Raw genomic sequence first — 22,224 nt, 5'->3', positions numbered from 1 at the left:
GTACGGTATTGTCTACAAATTCTAGAAAATATGATTCGGGTAATCAGGGTTTGTTGCATTTAATTACTAGAATATGCAATGTTACTTAAGGTGCATTCAAATCCTCCTGGGAAGTTCATATTTATGAGTTGGGAAGCCGTAACTGTGACGTCACGTGCATTCAAATATCTTTGGTCGGAGCCACTTGAAGCCTTTATATACAGTATAATGCTTTATAAAAGTATTTTTAAGGCATTGCAATTCACTGTATGATCTCATGAATAACTGTAGTTACAGTTATAATACATTATATCTATTCATTGTTACACCTTTAGAAACTATAATGCATTATTTGTTGGAATTGATTGGTTGCCAAGGAAAGGAACCTGCAAATATTATAATGCATTTTATGAAAAGTTAGAAGAAACACTTCAAGTTAAGCATTAATTAGTTTTTACTACAAAATTATGACTAAAGAATGTGCATTAGGTATGTTTTTGCTTTTTATGTTTTTATTCAATTGTAATTGTATTGTAATTGCACTGTACTATGGTATTTTATGCATGCAACTTAGATTAAAAAATATAATTTCATTAATTTGAGCCAATTTACCATTAATAAAGATGTTGCATTCATTGCATCTGACTTGTCCCAACACGGGACTTTTCTCATTTCGTAATTTTGACTTTGCAGTGGCGCTCATGTGCGTTCAACTTATACAGTAAATACGATCTTTCCAACATGATTTGAGTGCACCGTTACTTCCTAGCACGCGTTCTTAGCATACACCGTAGCAAGTCACGATCCAAAAATCCTACAGCATATCCTACACAGTTCATGCATGCCATGCTGTTCTACACAAGCTCAAAATTTTCAATCGCAAACCCAAACCGCTCGAAGTCCAGAGAGAGTTGGAGAGGTTTCATCGCTAAAAACAATCGTTTTTGAGATGCTTACAAAGGTTACCTCTACCTAGAGTCACTGGTTTCTGCTAATCGGTTGTTCATGATGCCCAAAGCACCGACGCCACCGGAAAAGCCGTTTTGCCGTGAACTTCCGCATACCGTTCTGGGATATCCGTTCGCTGACTCCGACAGCTGTTTCTGCATAATGGCCAACGAGATTTTATTGGATCCCGTCAAGTCCCGCATGGAGATCATCTCGCCCGAGAGTCTGCGTCCCTCTGTGTCGCTATCGCAAGGCCTGTCCGAGTCTGGCGTTCGGCCGAAGCGTCCGCGTTTGAGACGCGAGCCGGGCCTGATGGCATTGCGGCGTCCCAAGAAAGCGTTGGCTTTGTTGCAGTGCTGGCAGCACAAGCAACTCATTTTCTCCAACATCCAATTGAGGACCTGCTTGATGACGATGGAGATGACATTGAAGAGTGAGTAGATGCAACATACTCCAGTCAAGATGAAGAAGAAGTTGGCCAACCGGTAAAGTCCTTGGTAGCCGTACGCAGCGTTTTGGCTGCTCACCAAATCTCCGAAACCAATCGTGCTGAAGGTGACGAAGCAAAAGTACAGCGAGTCCAGATAAGTCCAACCTTCGACTGGAGTGAACATGGCCGATGCGCAGCAGGAGATCACGATGGCCGACAAACCCAGAATGAGCATCACGTGGTACACCGAGGGTTTCCAACCGGGCAACGTACTCTCAGCAAAGTCCTGGCAGATCCCCGGCGGGAGGAGGCCACTGGTCCGCAGACGGCGCAGACGCACGGCCTTCATCACCACGGCCAGCAGGGTAATGATGCGCTCCAGAAAGAGGTTGAAGAACAGGATGGTGGCCGCACAACCTAGCAGACCGTAGAAGATCAAGAAAACCTTTCCAGCTACTGTCACAGGGGTGGTCATCCCGAAACCTGCAGAGAAGAAAACCAAAAGACCTTGTTAGAACACCATAGTTTTTATTTGCAATATATCAGTCATTTGGAGTAAAAAAATCCTTCATGTTTACATATATTTATTTGGTAGATTCATCATGCATTTATTAAAAATTGATGAATGAGAATAGTGTTTAAGTCTTTCAACTTTTAATTATTTAAATCCAAAGGAAGAAACAACACAAGTGTTACTGCGGCACATTTGATTCAGTATTATTATAATACCATTTTTTTTTTAAACACACATTTTCATTACTTGAAAAAAAAAAAATGTTAACTGAAATAAAATAAAACAAAATAAAATATAAAAAACAAACTTGTTTTATTTCAGCTAGTTGCAAGGCATTTTCATTTAATTTGACTTACAGTAGTCAAATAATGAAAACTAAATAAAAATAAAAGTAATAATTACAAAAACTATATGGAAATATTTAAAAAATAGCTAATATAAATAATAAAGTTACTAAAGCTTTAACTAAAATTGAAAAATAATAATATCAATAATAATAATAATAATAAAAGGCTTGAGTACTAGAATAGTACAATGTATCATATTTCACACCAAAATAATACAATTAATATATACATGTATTTTGCATAAAGAATATGAAGCCTGCTTGCACATTTACATTTGTGCATTTGGCAGACACTTTTATTCAAAGAGACTTACATTGTATTATAGGGTTATTAGTTAACTAAAACTATAGCCTTTATTTTTGCTGAATTAAAAAAAAAAGCTTTGAGATAAGAATTTGCTAATGAGAATTTGATGAGAATCACCACTGAGAAAAATGGGAATAAAAAAGAACCTCAAAAGTAAATTATTCAGATGCATTGTCAATGAAAATTTGGGAGAGAAGTGCTCTCTTGTCATGAAAAGATGTCTCCACAAAAAGAATAAAAAAACCTTAATAATCCTTAAATAGGCATTAAAAAAATAAATAAAAAACTATTCAGTTTACATTTCATACCATAAAATTGTAATATATTTAAAGTAGTTTTACATATATATTTACAAAAAAATATATATGAGTTACTTTTTTCAAATAAGTAACGCAAGTTACTTTGTTTTCCCGTTATTCCCTGACACCTCTCCTGTCCCCGTGTTGCAGAGCAAAGCAAAAGCAAAAATTCCTTCAGAATTAATAATTTCACTTTTGTTGTGAAAGGGCCTTTACAGCTACCAAAAATATAACTCTTGGGTTTTTTAGTTAAAAATTAATAAGAAAGCCCAGTTCAGGTGACAAAACGTAATGCAAAATACCATAATGCATTACTTTCCATAAATAATAAGTAACGCAGTTAGTTTTTATGAAGTAGCGCAATATTGTAATGCATTACTTTTAAAAGTAACTTCCCAACAGTGTTTAAGGATATAAAAATAAGAACATAAAACATTTCACCAGCACTGTAACTAGACATGACTGCAACTGCTGGGATGAACAAAAAAAAAATAGCTGATATCCTCAAAATTTGATTATTCCAATGAGAGCTGACCTTCAGCAATGCTGCAGTATTCACATCCCGGTGATTAAACTAGCTTGTCTTTGACAGTTAGCTGGAATTGATTTAAAGAGCTATATATGAAAAGGGGATGTTTTCTAGAGGATTGCGTCCTTTGGAACACATCAGTATAGAGAGTCTTCTGAATAATTAAAGGATTCCTGGGAGAAAAGGATAAACGCACTTACACTTTTGTCATTGTAACTGATTACAACGGGAGAATGTGAAAGAGAAACAGCACAATGAACTCTATCTGCATTTCCTGCAGGTAACAGGAGTGCTAGAAAGGCAGAAAAAGAATAGCATTAAGATTTCAGGTTTGGTGAACACAAATGTTTCTTGAATTCATTAGCTATTTCATGCCAAAGTGTCACCCTGCAATGCATAATGCAATGCAAGTATGTTTATAGCACATTTGTGTATTATTCTTTTAATGCAAGTCAATGGGAATTTTGTTGTAAATCTTCCATTGACTTGCATTACTAGAATTGCACACTAATATGCTATAAACATCTTAAACATATACAGAGCAGCATTGAAATTATCTACAAAACTGAATTAATTGCAGAAATAACTTGAGTAGAAGACAAATAAATAGTTTGAAAAATATTACTGCTGTGCCAGTATGCAAACACTATAAACTATAAAAAATCCAGCATAAAAATATGAACTAATACAATCAACCATTATGATCTAAACAAGCAATGAAATAACTGTTAACCATTTCAATATTAACATGGGAAAATTATATATATTATTTGGATATTTATATTAATAATAACATAATTTGTAATAAATTTAATAAATTAATTGTTAATTAAAAATCAACATTTTTACATCGACAACAACATTCAACATTCATTTGAGATACATTAAATGCTCAGTCTTATGTTAGTATCGAGACACTATTTTATATATATATGTATATATATATATATTATAATTTTTATTTTTGCATTGATAATGAATTTTGATAGTTGTCATATTTATATTTTAAATTTTTTTATTTTATATTTTCCTTTTTTTACTTTAGTAAGTTTTAATAATTTTGTTGTGTTTTTTGTATTTTCTTTTATGTCTATATAGTTTTTATTCATTTTTTCAGTTTTAGTTTTAGTGATTTTAGTACTAAGTTAAACTAAATGAAAATGTTTAATTGGTAATTGGCTGAAAAAAATAGGTTGAATTTGTACAATTATTTTATTTTAGTTGATGTTTATTTTAAGTAACACATTTTTGTGCTTTTGTGCTGTTTTAATGCTTTTAGTTGTAGCTAACTATAATAAGCCCGAATCAGCCTTAGCAAGACAAGAGTCTGCACTTTTATCCAAAAAAATGTTTAAAATGACAAGCCCAGAGTGCTATTAAACACACATCTTTTGAGGAGTCGTGGAAAAATTCATGACTTCCCACAAAATAACAGAATACTTATGTAATGCATTTTTATACACTGATAAACAAATAAAATAAAAGTCTGCAGAACCTCAGAAATGCCCATGGAAACACCCCGTGTTACAGTCTGGACTGTTAGATAACACTTTAGTCTCAGGAGACACACAAAGAGCAATGCCACAGACTGTGCTGAAACATTTCCAATATACACGAGCAACATTCACTGCCTGGGAAACACAACTACACACACTTCACTACACAACAAAAAAATAATGATAACACTGAGCAGAAGAGCGCCCATGTGGCTGATGGTAATGCACAACAGGCTCTCCTGAAAACAGCCCATTTGCTCTGGCGTCAAATAGCATGGCACAATCAAGCAGTGCTCTTTATAAGACAAAAAGAGAACAGGATCAAATCTAACCTCTCAGCCGTTCATCTCTAATTAATTAACCCTGCTCGTTTTCCACTGGCCTGCTGCTGAGATGCTCTTGTTAAGAGGGCACTGAGGTTTCGTCTGCCAAGGGCCACCCAGCTCTCTCTCATTAAATTCTCAGTTACCTCAAGCCCTGAACCATCGATTCTGTGCTGTTTCAGAGCCGACACTTCAGACTGGATCTCTAGAGACTTTAGGGACAGAGGGAGAGAGAGGCAAACACACCCAAAATAGCCTGCAGGACTTTAGACAACAGTCTGACAGATCTCCTTTCTGGAGAATTACAACTCAGCATTCATAACTGCTGCATTCTGCTCGAGTGTGTGCAAATGATCAAAGCCAACCATTGTTTTATTATCTTATATTTGATATTCAGTATGAAACAATGTGGCAATCTGGAAACAGTACACCCCAGGAAAAAACTAAAACTAAAAAAACTCCAGGCATGCCATCTGTTTTGAGGTCTGCATGACAATAAATACCTCTTTTCAGAAAATAAAGACATCAGCAAAGCAACTAATTAGCAAACAAATCATGTCAACATTAATCAAAATTCACCACACATTTATTTCCATCAAGTAACCATAGGCGGTCTATAATATCTGCAGAAAGTTATCCGTCCCATCTCAGTGGAGTAGAGAATGTGAATTAGTATACCAATCCAGTGCGTCAATTAATGTCTTGTGAAGTGAAAAGCTTTGTGTCTGTAAGAAACAAATCCATCATTAAGACATTTTAACTTTAAACCCTCACTTCTGTCCAAAATATGAGTCCATAATCCATAATTCCTCTGGTGAAAAATCCAAAATCCACCCACACATTTGTTCTCTCCTGTTTCAGGCAAGATGACTTTTTCATTGAAGAAAGCATTTAAAAACACCTTAATGGTGGGTTTGTTTCTTACAAACACACAGCTTTTGGCTTCACAAGATGTTAACTGATGGACTGGAGTGGTGTGGATTATTGTGATGTTTTTATCAGCTGTTTGGACTCTCATTCTGACGGCACCCATTCACTGCAGAGCATCCATTGGCGAGCAAGTGATGCAATGCTACATTTCTCCAAATCTAATCCGATAAAGAAACTAACTCATCTACATCTTGGATGTCCTTAGAGTGAGTAAATATTCAACACTATTCCTTTAATTGCATTATATAAGTCGCTTCGAAATATATATCACAGCATGTATCAGATGATAAAAAATTAGACTTATATTCCGGAAAATATGGTAGGCATAATGTTGCCTGGCCTACATGCATGAGCTGTTTGGACTCTCATTCTGACGGCACCCATTCACTGCAGAGCATCCATTGGCGAGCAAGTGATGCAATGCTACATTTCTCTTTTACAGTTTTTGTGCTAGTGTGTCATGCAGTAAGAGTAGCGTGTTCTTAAGAAACTAATAGCAAATGAGCGCTTCACTGCGACAGATGGTTTCAGCTCGTTTCCAAACACAATGCAGCACACAGCAATCTTTGCCTCACAATATGCCAGCACAGTCTAGCTATTTAGCACCTCCGGGAAAAAAAACATATACACACCCTGCAAGCACATAAAAACATCATTGTTCGCATTGACAGCAAGTGTCCTAATTTCACCAATCTGGCATGTTTCCTGCCCTGGACAAAGGCCATTTCAGTTGTCCTGCTGTCTTCAGGGATCTCAAGCCAAATACATAAAATACAGAGATGATGAGGAGGGAAGGTGTGTTTTTCCTGTGACGAACGGGAAATCATTCGTCACCGGCTGGAGTGCAGGGGGTCTGCGGAGAACAGGTTCAGGGTGTGATGATGAGAAGGAGGAGCTGAGTAAGAAGTATCTGGCGCTTTCCCTACACTACACTACCATCTGCCCCTCACTCGCCCTGCTGCACATCATGTGCCTAATTACTTACGGTTACACAAACACGTGATGCGCACCAGCTTGTTTTGGTGTTGAACAGAAACCTGCATTTCAGGTTGCATAAAGAACAAAAGTAGCAAACTTTTAACCCCAATATAAAGGTTTTCTCAAGTAGATATGAACTAGAGTTACGCTAAAACTAGTGCACAATAATTGCCCATACAAAACCAGTACTCAAAATTTCAACAGTCACCTCCAAAAAAACTAAATTTAATGTAAACTTAACAGACACTACAGACAATAGACATGCAGGCAAAAATACTGTTTTTCATGCACTGATCAATTTTGAGATTTCGGGCTATTCAAAATGAAAATACAAAATTAAGTTTGTATTTTTTTGCACTTTATCGGTTTGCATCTGTAGATTTCAATTATAATGCATATCTTTAAATGCTGTTTTCTCAGAATGAGTTTTTTTCTAATGCACTTCAGCAGCACATACAACACACTTTAAAGTTTTATTTCTATCTATATTCTGAAGGTTTGTTCATATGTCATTTGCCTGATTTTATACAACATTTTATTCCTAAAAACATGGTGATTTTTTAACTGATTGTTGACAGTATTTTCTGATTGAGTGATACAAAGGAAAATCCAAAATCCCTTCAGTGAAAAAAAAAAAAACATTTGACTTTAATATGACAACAAAATGAAGCAATCATTTTTAACCAATGTTCAGATTTCCTTTCTGGAAACGTATGCATACTAGCTCATATTTAAATAGATTATGCCTTATTTGCATATTTAAAACAACATAAAAAAAAAAAACATTCTTAATGTAATCAATCATCTGGGGAAGTATGGTGATTTATATTAGTTAAAATTTTACTTTATTCACCTGGGGTGTCTTGTCTTAATTTATATCATTAAACAGTCATTTAGAAAAAGTTATGCAGCTGTGCAATAAAAAAATATTTTGCTAGCACGACTGCCTGTAAATTGACTACAATAACAAGAAGAGAATGAGTCATAACCGAGCATGACAGAATCCCGTGCACAGCAATGCAAGAGCTGACAACATACACAGTTATTTGCATATAACTTGCAGTTATTTTTTGCACTGATTTACACAGAACAGGAAAAAGAAGATAAAGAGAGCAAAGGTCTGGATGAGGGAGTACTTAGGGAGACGTGGGATGCATATGTTTGGCTCAATGCTTCACCCTCGTCTTTCACTATTTCTATTTCATTCTATTTCAATGGTTGTTGCTTTTGTTTGTCAGAGACGGTCGGACAGATTTCAAACTAGTTTGAAATGCATCATAGCATCTGCAACCAGTTGCATGGTGTCTTTCTAGTGCGTCGCTGACAGTCACATGCTGTAAGCTGGCTGTGATCTGAGGCTTCTTGTCGCAGTTATAAAACATGAAAGACCGACAAGCTTGGGGCTTGTAGTGTGCGCTTACACTGACGGGGGCAAAATCTTTTACATATAAAGCATTTTTGCAATCAAAGACGTATATCTCCCACAAAACAATGAATATCTCTTTTAGGGTGACTCTGACATCATATTGGTCCAAAATCACACTCTGTATATAAATGCACATTAAATAAAACAGAAATTAAAAGCAACACAAACATTCCAGCATTTTTTCCTTTCAAGCATTCAACTAAATATTTCTCTATAAAATATTAGAGGCCAAAAGCCTAACAGAGACCAGTATTTTTATTAACTAAAACTATTAAAATAGTTTTCTTAACTGAAATGAACAATATTACATGAAAACCTTTTTTACGTACCAAAATGACTAAAACTAAAGCAAAACAGAAAATCGGCATATGAAAAAACAAAAATGACAAAAACATAAAATTATTACAATTTAAACTAAAATTAAATTATAAAATAATACATTAAAAGTACATTCATTTTATACTAAAATATAATTGAAATCCTAAAATTACAAAAAATAAACTAAAAATAAAGCTAAATAGAAATATAAAAAACAAAAACTAACAAAAATGACAAAAGCATAACAAATTACTTCAACCTTAAAATTAAAATATACAATAATATATAAAATGACACACTAAAAGACTGTTGATTATATACTAAAATATAAAAATAAAAGCTGATTCAAAATAAATACTATATAAATAATACAAATTAAGCCTGACATAGACTATCCTTTTGAAATTATTTCTAATAAGCAAGTGAAGTAGAAAACCTAAAATGACTAAAACTAAAACTGAAAATAAAAATAAAACAGAATAAAAATTTTAAAAACAAAAGCTAACAAAAATGACAAAAGCATATAACAAAATTAGTTCAACTTAAAACTAAAAAAAATATATATAAAATAATATACAGAAAGTATGTTTATTTTATACTAAAAATACAAAAATAAAAGCTAATTTAAAATAAATACTATAATAGTATATAAATAATACTAAAATAAGCCTGACATAGATCTTTATTAATCATATTTTAATAAGCAAGTGAGTAGAAATATTACCCAATAAGAGAGTTATAAGTTATAAGACTGCCTTGCCTCTGAGATCTCGGTAAGAGTCGTAAGTATATATAGCTAATATACATTTTCAGGATTTCCTTTCTGGAAACTGTGTTTAAATGCTTCTTTGTACTGTGTTTGAAGCCCATACTGTGTTCAAACATGGGCTTTCACACAGCGTTTGGATGGAAAAGCTCACCTGCACCCTGACGAGAGCATACGGTGAAGCTGTTTTTGAACTGAGGAAGTCATACAGAATATTTTGCTAGCACGACTGCCTGTAAATTGACTACAATAACAAGAAGAGAATGAGTCATAACCGAGCATGACAGAATCCCGTGCACAGCAATGCAAGAGCTGACAACATACACAGTTATTTGCATATAACTTGCAGTTATTTTTTGCACTGATTTACACAGAACAGGAAAAAGAAGATAAAGAGAGCAAAGGTCTGGATGAGGGAGTGCTTAGGGAGACGTGGGCTGCATATGTTTGGCTCAATGCTTCATCCTCGTCTTGCGCTCTTTCACTCTGTTGCAATTTCATTGGTTGTTGCTTTTGTTTGTAAGAGACGGTCGGACATATTTTGAAATGTATCAGAGCATCTGCAACCAGTTGCATGGTGTCTTTCTAGTGCGTCGCTGACAGTCACATGCTGTAAGCTGGCTGTGATCTGAGGCTTCTTGTCGCAGTTATAAAACATGAAAGACCGACAAGCTTGGGGCTTGTAGTGTGCGCTTACACTGACGGGGGCAAAATCTTTTACATATAAAGCATTTTTGCAATCAAAGACGTATATCTCCCACAAAACAATGAATATCTCTTTTAGGGTGACTCTGACATCATATTGGTCCAAAATCACACTCTGTATATAAATGCACATTAAATAAAACAGAAATTAAAAGCAACACAAACATTCCAGCATTTTTTCCTTTCAAGCATTCAACTAAATATTTCTCTATAAAATATTAGAGGCCAAAAGCCTAACAGAGACCAGTATTTTTATTAACTAAAACTATTAAAATAGTTTTCTTAACTGAAATGAACAATATTACATGAAAACCTTTTTTACGTACCAAAATGACTAAAACTAAAGCAAAACAGAAAATCGGCATATGAAAAAACAAAAATGACAAAAACATAAAATTATTACAATTTAAACTAAAATTAAATTATAAAATAATACATTAAAAGTACATTCATTTTATACTAAAATATAATTGAAATCCTAAAATTACAAAAAATAAACTAAAAATAAAGCTAAATAGAAATATAAAAAACAAAAACTAACAAAAATGACAAAAGCATAACAAATTACTTCAACCTTAAAATTAAAATATACAATAATATATAAAATGACACACTAAAAGACTGTTGATTATATACTAAAATATAAAAATAAAAGCTGATTCAAAATAAATACTATATAAATAATACAAATTAAGCCTGACATAGACTATCCTTTTGAAATTATTTCTAATAAGCAAGTGAAGTAGAAAACCTAAAATGACTAAAACTAAAACTGAAAATAAAAATAAAACAGAATAAAAATATTAAAAACAAAAGCTAACAAAAATGACAAAAGCATATAACAAAATTAGTTCAACTTAAAACAAAAAAAAAAATATATAAAATAATATACAGAAAGTATGTTTATTTTATACTAAAAATACAAAAATAAAAGCTAATTTAAAATAAATACTATAATAGTATATAAATAATACTAAAATAAGCCTGACATAGATCTTTATTAATCATATTTTAATAAGCAAGTGAGTAGAAATATTACCCAATAAGAGAGTTATAAGTTATAAGACTGCCTTGCCTCTGAGATCTCGGTAAGAGTCGTAAGTATATATAGCTAATATACATTTTCAGGATTTCCTTTCTGGAAACTGTGTTTAAATGCTTCTTTGTACTGTGTTTGAAGCCCATACTGTGTTCAAACATGGGCTTTCACACAGCGTTTGGATGGAAAAGCTCACCTGCACCCTGACGAGAGCATACGGTGAAGCTGTTTTTGAACTGAGGAAGTCATACAGCGTTCGAACAGTAGAGGCCTTGGTGCATTTGCTGGATGAATGGAAGAGTTCAGAATACATTAGAAAGGAGGTTCACACTGCATTGGAACCAAAGCTGACTGTGCAATTCAAAAGAGTGAGGTAAACAGCTTTATCAGTTTAAGAATCATGACGCAATTGAATTTGCACTGGTCACAAAAATGAAATTTAGCTGAAAATGTCCTCATCCTCAGGCCATCCAAGATGTAGATGAGTTTGTTTCTTCATCAGAACAGATTTGGAGAAATGTAGCATTGCATCACTTGCTTACAATTGGATCCTCTGCAGTGAATGGGTGCCGTCAGAATGAGAGTCCAAACAGCTGATAAAAACATCACAATAATCCACGAGTAATCCACAGCACTCCAGTCCATCAGTTAACATCTTGTGAAGAGAAAAGCTGTGTGTTTGTAAGAAACAAATCCATCATTAAGAAATTTTTTTTTTACTTAGAACCAAATAGTCCATAATAACGCTTTCTCCAGTCATCTCGTCTGAATCAGGAGAGAAATATGCACAGATCAAACACACATTTATAAGCCAAAACAGTTCTAATCAAATATGTTGGTGGATTTTGATGTGAGAAGAAAACAACAGATGGACTTTTTCACTGAAGGAAGCGTTATTATGAATTATGGACTCATATTTTTGCCAGAAATTATGGTTTGAAATTAAAAAAGCTTAATGATTTATTTATTTCTTACAAACACACAGCTTTTCGCTTTACTAGATGTTAACTGATGTACTGGAGTAGTTAAAGAAAATACACTAGAAAACTGAAGCTAAAGCTAAGCCAGGACTGTAGTTGTACTGACAGTATCGTGTAAACATGACTGTTTCTTATTAAACAGTACAAATCATCAAACCATTAAGGAAATACAGTTATAAACACAAAACGAAGAAAGAAAGAAAGAAAGAAAGAAAGCAGATACAAATATACAAACCTAAACAAGATTAACCATGGTTTTATTATGGTAAAGGTGTAGTAACCAGGTTTTTGGGCTTATTTATTACCATTAGTATAACCACCGTTTTACAACAAATACCATGGTTAAGCTAAGGTTAGTGTAGTAAAACCATGGTTCATTTGTGGTTACCATGGTTTAACTATAGTAAAGTTATAGTAAAGTTATAGTTGGGTTTTTTTGTAGTTTTTTTTTCGTAAAGCATGTGTTATTAAAGACACAATCTATGAATACAATTTTATGCAGCGTTGCTTCTCAAATTAATAATTTTTAATTGATTTTTTGATATTTTAACTAGAAAACAAGACATAAATGCTCATTAAGAACATGACTTTTTAAGTATGCTGCATTATTTCGCAGCATGCAACTCTAAGAAAAAATTTAAACTGGCTTAGCATAGTATTACACATTATGCTTAAAACATATGCTGGTTTTATGATAAATTTTCTCCGTACATTACTGTCTGCATGTCTCTTTTCATCACTACAAGTAGGATGCAGAACCTGTTAAAACCTGGTGCACTGCACAGTTGTATTTTTTGAGAGTAGTCTGTGCTGTCCATTCCTGTCTGCTTGGCATTTTATAAACAAAAATCTGTTTCAACAAAGGCTCAGCAAAAGTGCACAAATAGCAGCCCTTTCCCCGAGCAAACACACCTGTCCCTCTGGGCGTTTTCTAAAGGCTGAACAAAAGCACTTATATCTGCATAAAATCTTTCATATGACTCAATAAGCACAGCATACAAAACACATCACGCGTTAGAGAGCCAATTCCAGTCATTCATACTCTGATAGCGCTCAATGACACACTCCGAAAGTCCTGCTCTTTCCCAACAGGAGTGGAGAGCACTCAATCTACGACGCTGTCTGTCAATTAAAAAGAGCTGGAGATATTAGCACAGAGACATGCTTGAGTTCATGTGAAAGTGAAACAGAGAGAGGGAGAGTCTGGAAAAGGTCAAAGCTAATGGCTAAAACCACACATATATAGTTCTTGCATTTAAGAAATATGTGTCTATCCATCACTAGTTAATTGGTAATACAGAAAACCACTGACCCTTTCAGCTGATGTCACGGTGATGCATTTGACTTTCAGAACTGTTTTTAGGGCATCTTAAGCTTAACCTGGCCAAGAATCGTCTACTAAGACAGGATGAGATACTTAAAGTGACCAGATACAGTTATCTGAAATAGTCTGAGATCACAACAATAGAAAAATGTATTAATGGTGCTAATGAAATGCTACTGTTGAGAGACTGACAAACCGCCCAAGTCAGATTGCCAGTGAAATGCTCTCCGATATGCTCTCCAGGACATTTACAACACCCGTCTCACCCGCAAAGCCCTCTGCATTGCAGGTGATCCCACCCACCCGACACACAGCTTCTTCAGTCTGCTGCCATCAGGGAGGAGACTGCGGAGTCTCCAGGCCAGGACCAGCAGACTGAAGGACAGCTTCTTCCATCAGGCTGTCAGGAAGCTGAACTCCCTCCCGACCTTGCCCCCCCTCCCCTCTTTTGCCCCACGCACCACTGAACTCTGACCCTCTGATGGACTCTCCCACTCCCCCCTCCCTAATACACACACACACTGTCACTTTAATCAGTCTGAATAAGGTCTTTTGCACTACAAATCATTATATCTGCACTGTTGTTTTACGTCACTGGTTTGCACTCTATCTGCCATGTGCCTTGTGCTGCTTTATATATTTTTTTTTACATTTTTAAAATTTTACCTTATTTGTATATTTGTATAGTTGTATTTTATATTTAATCTGTATCTATCTGTATTTATGTTCTACTGTTAGTGTTATCTGTATGCACCAAGGGTTTGAGAGTAACGCAATTTTAATTCTCTGTGTGTATGTGCTGTACATGTGGAAGAATTGACAATAAAGCAGACTTGACTTGACTTGATAGCAAATGCAGTGTCAGACAGATTCGACCGCAATTTAAAAAAGAAGATATTATGTCTGCTTTTGAAGAAATTGATAGCAACATTTTGGAAGAAATAGTAAAGCACCTTAAATCGTCAACCTGCTATCTTGACACACTTCCCACATATTTTTCAAAAGGGTGCTTAACTGTTTAGAAGCAGATCTCTTAGAAGTGGTGAACGCCTCCCTTCTTTCTAGGACTTTTCCAAACTCCCCGAAAACTGCAGTTGTTAAACCCCTTCTGAAAAAGAGCAATTTTGATAACAGCATATTGAGCAACTATAGACCAATATCAATTCTTCCTTTTCTAGGCAAGATTATTGAAAAGGTCGTCTTTAATCAGCTGAACAAATACTTAAACTCAAACGGATACCTGGACAATTTTCAATCTGGTTTCCGACCGCATCACAGTACAGAGACAGCTGCTAAAACATTAGTCACATTTAAATGCAGACTCAAAACTCATCTGTTTATCTGTGCATTTATTGAATGAGCACTGCGCTATTTCCGAACTGATTGCACTATATTTTATGTATAATAATTTTCTATTCTTAACTGTTTTAAATTCATTTTAAACCTCTTAAATCTATTTTTTTTTATCATTTTCAAAGTGTTTAAATTCCTTGTTTTATTGTTGTGATTATTATTACAATTTTGTATTATTATTTTCTTTTATGTAAAGCACTTTGAATTACCATTGTGTATGAAATGTGCTATATAAATAAACTTGCCTTGCCTTGCCTAATGGTTGTTGCACATACTGACAAAAAAACATAGGATTTACTTTGAATTTACACTTAGAAATTGATAGTAAATGTAATAATTTACAATTAATTAATAAATAATAAATAATTACAAAAAACAGCAGGTAACACAATGGACTAATTGTGAAAGACTGAAACAGTATACTCCAATAATAAAGTTTTATTTACAACTTTAGAAAAATAATTTTTTTTACTGAGCGGAAAAGCATAAAGTTTTGATGGACTTTGATACTATGCATCTCAAACAAAAAAAAACGAAGAATCTTAAAATATCTAATATCTAAAAGATATATAGATATAGATATATAGATATAACATATCAAATATATCTAAAAGATTTAATGGCATCAATTTGACAAATTTTAGCAAAATCAACTCGCTCTTTCAAAGTTGTAAATAAATTATTGGAGTGTTTTACAAGGAAATACTATTTCAGCTTTTCTACTTCCAAATTTCATGTTTAATTCACTTGTGTTACTTGTTGTATCTTTGCCATTATTTGTGAAATTTACTAGCAATTTATTTAGTTTAAAAGTAAATCCTACACAGTGTAATATTAACCCACTAACTTTAAATACAATATCATTTTCCTGGACAAAACCCTGTGCTGCTTAAAGCTGCTTTGTAACTGAAGCTCATGACTCCCCAGTTTTGTGTGCAATACACATCAGATGAGCGGTTTGTGACGGGTCTGTAGGTCTGCCAGCTGAGACTGAAACTAACTTTGCACAAACGAGGTAAAAAAAAGCTCTTTGATGCTGTGTAGAACAGGTATCTAAATTTACACTGGCACATGGGAGGGAACTCCATGCCCAAAAGCTGAAGAATAATGCTGATGCACTGCAGAGTTCTCAAGCTGCCTCTCCTGACAGTTTTAAATGTGATGAAAAGTTTCAATAATGCTCAGAACTGCAGGATCTGCAAAGCTCCTGACCGCTTTAGTAATGACCCGATACCATATTACAGAATGAGGGCAGGTGCAGCCCGGCAATACTGAGCTCTTACCACCAATTCAATCAAGGATTCAGTTTTAACAGGAAAATCCACTTAAGTGAATATTGCAAAAACAAGCCACACACACACACACACACACACACACACACAAAGCTTTGACAACTTTCCTACACCCTGTCACAAAAGGCAAATATTTTCCAGTACAAATTGGACTTACCGTAGGGAGAACACAGCGTTCATTATTTGATCAAGTATCGAGGACTACACACACACACACACACACACACACACACACACACACACACACACACACACACACACAAACACACAAACACACACGCAGAAAAGCTTTAACCACTTTTAGCAATGATAGACTACAAAGGCAAGGTCATACAGGTTAATCAAAGCACTAAACCTCAGTATAATTGCCCCCTCATTTAGTGTAGGTTGAGTTTCTTCTGATGAAAAAGGTAAATGTTTCGTTACCAAGCTACAATTTCTTCAAAAACATAAGGAATGCCAGCTTTCCTGGAAACATTTCATGTGGCAGCATTTCTCATTAAAGGGTAGTTGGCCCAAAAATGAAAATTATTGACCCTCACAAAAGTATATGTTTTAGAGAAAGTTAAAACGGCTCTTTTTCATCTCATTAAATTAATATTTTATTTTATAAACATTAATATATATATACAGTATATATATATATATAGAGAGAGAGAGAGAGAGAGAGAGAGAGTTCAGTCATGAAACTCTTCTGAGCAACTGATTTGTTTACTTAAAGCCAATTGCTCATCCAATCAGTTGTTTGTTCCTATACACAACCTATTCATTCCTTGACTTGTATCGAATCAGTTCATTGTAGCACGCCATGGGATTTCGCTAACCCTTCACCTTCCCCAGCACCACCCGCCTAAATCTGTTTGGGGGTTCTCCCTATTTTCCTTGCAGCAGTCTGAATTCAAGTCACTGTTTAAACAGGTTTGGAATGATATGAGGGTGAGTGAATGATTTTTTTGGGTGAACTGTCCCTTTAATGATGGAATGTTGGCTTGCTAATCAGAATATTAGTTTAGTGTACAAATGCATCTGACCTTTCCGATCAAACCAATATCTTGGAAACTGATGAGATTTGTGTTTCATTTCAGTTTCTGAAATGAAATGGCATGAGGAGTGTGTATGTACATTCAGTGAGGATGTTTATGAGGTTATTGTGGTCTGTAGATAATGCTGAGACAACAACAAATCTGTGGTTTTACTTAAAACAATAGCTGTCTGCTTCATGCTGTGCTGTGTGTGATTGATCCCCTGTGTATGCAGACGCCATCCTCAGATGGGAACGCTCTGCATTGAGATTTATTTACAATCTTTGTGTGTTTGCCAGGGCAGATCACGTACATGGATCAAGGGCGCGCAAAGGGGTGACTTAGAGGATGCGGGACAGTTAGTTTTTCCTGACACTGATTTTCTGTGTGGGTGTTTGTGTCTATCTGAACTGCTCCTTGGCTATAAAGGCAAAGATCACACTAAAGAATATGAGTTGTGTAGTGCTACTCATTAGTGATGTTTGCAACAACACCCTAGCAACAGCCAGCACACCCTAGCAACCACCTAATAATAACTAAAAATCACTCAGCAACTGCATAGCAAACACACAAAACACCTGAGCATTGTTGTGGCAGGTTTTGAAAAGGCAAACCAATCACATTTACTTTTACACATTTAAATCTAGTTAATCTTAATATTTCACTGACGACCAGCCAAAAAGGGCTTTTCACAAATAAACATTAAAAAAAGGGCTTTTTACAAATAAATGGCCTAATGGTTAGAGAGTCAGACTTGTAACCCAAAGGTTGTGGGTTCAAGTCTCAGGTCCGGCAGTGTTACGTGGAATTGTAGATGGGTGGAGTGAATAACCAGCACTCTCTTCCACCCTCAATACCATGATTGAGGTGAGACTCTTGAGCAAGGCACCGAACCCCCAACTGCTCCCCATTGGCTGCCCACTGCTCCAGGTGTGTGTTCACAGTGTGTGTGTGTGCACTTGGATAGGTTCAATGCAGAGCGCAAATTCTGAGTATGGGTCGCCTCACTTCACTTTCACTTTTTAAAGGTTTCAAAAATGGGCTTTTCAGCAAATAACCGTTCCAAAAAGGGCTTTTCACAATTAAAGGTTTCTAAAAAGGGCTTTTCACAAATAAACATTCAAAAAAGGGCTTTTCGCAAATAACCTTTCCAAAAAGGGCTTTTCACAATTAAAGGTTTCAAAAAAGGCCTTTTCACAAATGAACGTTCCAAAGGGAGCTTTTCACAAATAAATGTTTCAAAAAAGGGCTTTTTTCAAATAAACTTAAAAAAAAAAAAAAAAGGCTTTTTGAAAATAAAGGTTCCAAAAGAAGCTTTTCACAAATAAACATTCCAAAAATGGCTTTTTTGCAAATAAGCATTCCAAAGGTTGCTTTTCGCAGTGAAGCGCATATAAGAATAATTTTTGGCTTTCAGTGAACATTTCTAAACAGAACCATTTTTTTTTCTTAGTGTGAAGAACATTTTACAAATCTAAAGAAACTTTTTCCACTATAAAGAACCTTTTGTGGAATGGAAAAGTTCCATGGAAGTTCAAATTTCTTCACGGAACCATCAATGCAAAGAACCTTTATTTTTAACAGTGTGCATGATAGACAGTTTTAAAAGGTCAATTCAATTTCACAAACATTAATATAAATGAACATAAAACAGCATACAGAGGGGTGAAAGCATCACAAAAGTCTCATGTCCTACCCTTATGACACTTGTGTCCTTTTGATGCAGAATTAACTAATAAAATTAAATTACTGCTCAGAATGACTAAAACACATGATAAACGTTAAGAGAATCTTCAGTATTTCCAGAAAATAGCATAAGAATATCTTAATTTATTCACAATAAAAAGTGAAAGGATTCTTTATATTGTCACAAATAATCTTACAAAAAATGAATAAGAATGTTGATGATCATTCAGTGTTTTTTTTCTTTATTTTTTTCATTTTGGGGTATAATATATAACCCAGGCATAAGATCCACCCAACCAGAATGAACCTAAAAAAAAAATATATATATATCAAGCAACCCTTGACACTTCTTTAATCACATAATGTCTGGTCTCATCTCATTCAGTATCTGTGCTTGAGTACTCACTGGTGAGAACAGCACACACACCTTTTTTGTGGCTACATGCCCTCTTCCATTTTTAACTTTGACATTTTCCAGCCCTCTGTTTTTACAGAGCAACCCAAGAGATCAGAGAGAGAGAGAGAGAGTGAATGAGAGACTGAGAGAGAGAGAGACGCCGACAACACAATGAGGGAGAAGGTGCTGCTCTCTGCTCCAGGAAATCTGATGATAAGCACAACTAAATGTCTATCAGAAGTCTCAGAGTAGCATGCTATCATTCTACTAGTACTATTTTACAGCATGCTGCATGTTTATTATGTACAATATGCACATTTTCTATGCATGGAATACCTGGATGATATTCAAATGTTGATATTGGAAAGTGTGCGCTAGAATAGAATGTGAGCGACTAGTGAGTTTGATGATGTTTAATGTCACCGACAATCTCTGTAGTCCCATTTAGCCACTTGTTTTCAAGACAAGTAAAAGCCTTAAAAAAAGAAATCACAAATCGGATATTGCTGATGTATTTTATGTTGTAGAATAAAATACATCAGCAAAAATATCTTGAGCTTGTGTTCACCACAGATCTTATTTCAGGCCAAAACCCCATTGACTTCAGGACGATTAAACTGAAGTTCAAAGTCGCAAATGATCAATCCTTTTGAGATGATAACAAGATGTCATGTAAAAACTAAGACATGTAACAACAAATATTGCAAAATACTATTTTAAAAGTCTTATCACAGTGCATTTCTTATAGTTTCACTTATGAATCTCTCGAAACATGTGCATGTCACATTCACCTCAAAATCAAAAGAACAAAATTAGAAATCATTGTAAGTATTATAAATACTGTGCATAAAAGAAAATCAAGCCACTTTTAATTTTAGGACAGAATACGATTTTGAAATGTGACATTACTTTTTAAAATTAAATGTGCCCCAAATTTTCATTATTGTAATGCATGCAGAAACTTATTTTAAATTAGCTTATTTGTAATTGCATTATTCTCACATGATTCTCATTAGATTCTCTGCACTGTTAAACAATGATTTTCATTCAAATCAGATAATGAGATTGGGTTTTTTGTACATTACAGTAATTAGAAGGGGAGGGGTGAGTGTGCTTAATTGTCATAAAAACATAAACTCAGTTTTCTTAAATTATTTATATCTTCTTTTTGAGTTTGGGGTGAAATACGACACAGACGTGTTCTTCACCTACACGTCATCCATCTTATTTTTCATAAAATCGCAGGTTTGTATCTTGAATGTGCGAGGCTTCCAGTGTCATTCACTTCTGGTTAGCTGTACTAAAACAGTCTGCTATGCTGCTTGATATTGCAAAACGGTATTTGTTTTATTCATCAAAATCATAAATATCATAATCATAAATACTGGTTTGTAGCACAAATAATTTTACCATTGCCCTTTGTAATTCTTCTAGTTCTGTAGTGGCTAATGAATCAGAAGTCTTGCGCATTCACAGAAAATAGCTTACTTCCGGGTTCCACAATAAAGTGAATACAGTATGCTGTAAACTACTCTGCCATTCTGAAAACAGCCGCCGTGAAGCTTGGCAACTACATTGGCCCTTCTGAATGAAACACTGCATTTGATTGATCCAGATGATATTTCAATGCATAACAATGGCAAATCAATGTATCATAATTCTCTGACCTGCAATGTGAAGTGTTTCTCATAAGTCAAGTCCATCAGTGCAAACAGCATGTGATGGAACACAATGAAATTAAAGAAGAGAGAGCGAGATAAGAGGGACGGGGGAGAGGGGGAATCCATTCCTCTGCATTAGCCAAGCAGGTTATATTGATAGATGAGTCTGAGGATGAAGAGAATGTCACTGAGGAGACAATGATGCATGATCCAATCAAACGCGCAGCTCACTGTGGAGTAACCGGAGCCAACTGCACTGATTAGTACAACACGGGAGAGAGTGATGAGAGAAAGACGAGTGCTGCAATGGGAATCCCCGAGGTTTACTCACACTTCTGTCTGTTTGACCTACATCAACCAGCTTCACAGGAGTAGATCACCCCCAATAAAAACAACATATATATATATATATATATATATATACTACATGCACTTTTACAAGTTGTTTGAACTGAAATGTGTGTTGGCAGTGTGTGTACACAACCACCCTATAATGATAAAAATCCACCCAGTGCTTTTTTTATCTTGTTAAATGTTTTCCTCTTTCTCAAATCGAGCCGATCTCAGATGCCTGTCTGTGTGACATCACATAGACAGGCCCCTCCCACGATAGTTTGATTGACAGTAGCGTTTCAGATCAATGTTAGCTGATGCTAACTGTCTAGCTAACGAGCTTGCTGGTGCTAAATTGAGGCAATTAAAAAAAATAAATAAAGTCCAAATATTTTTATTCAACCACTTAAGATAGATTACATCTGAGGGAAAAAGAAAAAGAAAAGATGTGATGTTCAAAGTGGGAAGCAGAGGTGGGGGACTCGAGTCACATGACTTGACTCGAGTCTGACTCGAGTCGCAAATTTAAGGACTTGTGACTTGCTTGACTAAATAAAGAAAATGACTTGACTTGACTTGGACTTGAGATCCAGTGACTTGAGACTTGACTTGATTTGACCTTCATGACTCGGCAGGACTTGACTTTATAACAACTTTAATTATTATTATTATAAATCATTGCGACATAATTTGGTAAACAAAACGCAAGCCACTGAACCAGTGGCAGAAGTGATCCTAGTCTGCGCAGTTCATGACACTGCACGAGCACAGTCAGGAACACCGCGCGCCAAACACAGGGAGCAAGAGAATCTCCCGAGATGTTTGGATAAACACTTCGAAACT

General features: G+C 35.0%; 1 protein-coding gene across 1 annotated transcript in view; it reads right to left on the bottom strand.

Annotated features, from left to right (window-relative positions):
• Nucleotides 1–947: 947 nt before the first annotated feature.
• Nucleotides 948–22,224, bottom strand: part of LOC107585442 (potassium channel subfamily K member 12-like) — a 29,553-nt gene continuing 8,276 nt past the window's right edge. The window contains exon 2 of the mRNA XM_016272459.1: nt 948–1,840. Coding sequence (XP_016127945.1) covers nt 948–1,840 — 893 coding nt within the window. The remainder of the gene's footprint in view (nt 1,841–22,224) is intronic.

The sequence above is a fragment of the Sinocyclocheilus grahami genome, unplaced genomic scaffold (assembly GCF_001515645.1).
Source record: "Sinocyclocheilus grahami isolate Dianchi unplaced genomic scaffold, SAMN03320097.WGS_v1.1 scaffold70.1, whole genome shotgun sequence".
Lineage (NCBI taxonomy): Eukaryota > Metazoa > Chordata > Actinopteri > Cypriniformes > Cyprinidae > Sinocyclocheilus > Sinocyclocheilus grahami.
The sequence above is the reverse complement of the archived record's forward strand: the minus strand, read 5'-3'. Positions and strand labels throughout refer to the sequence as shown.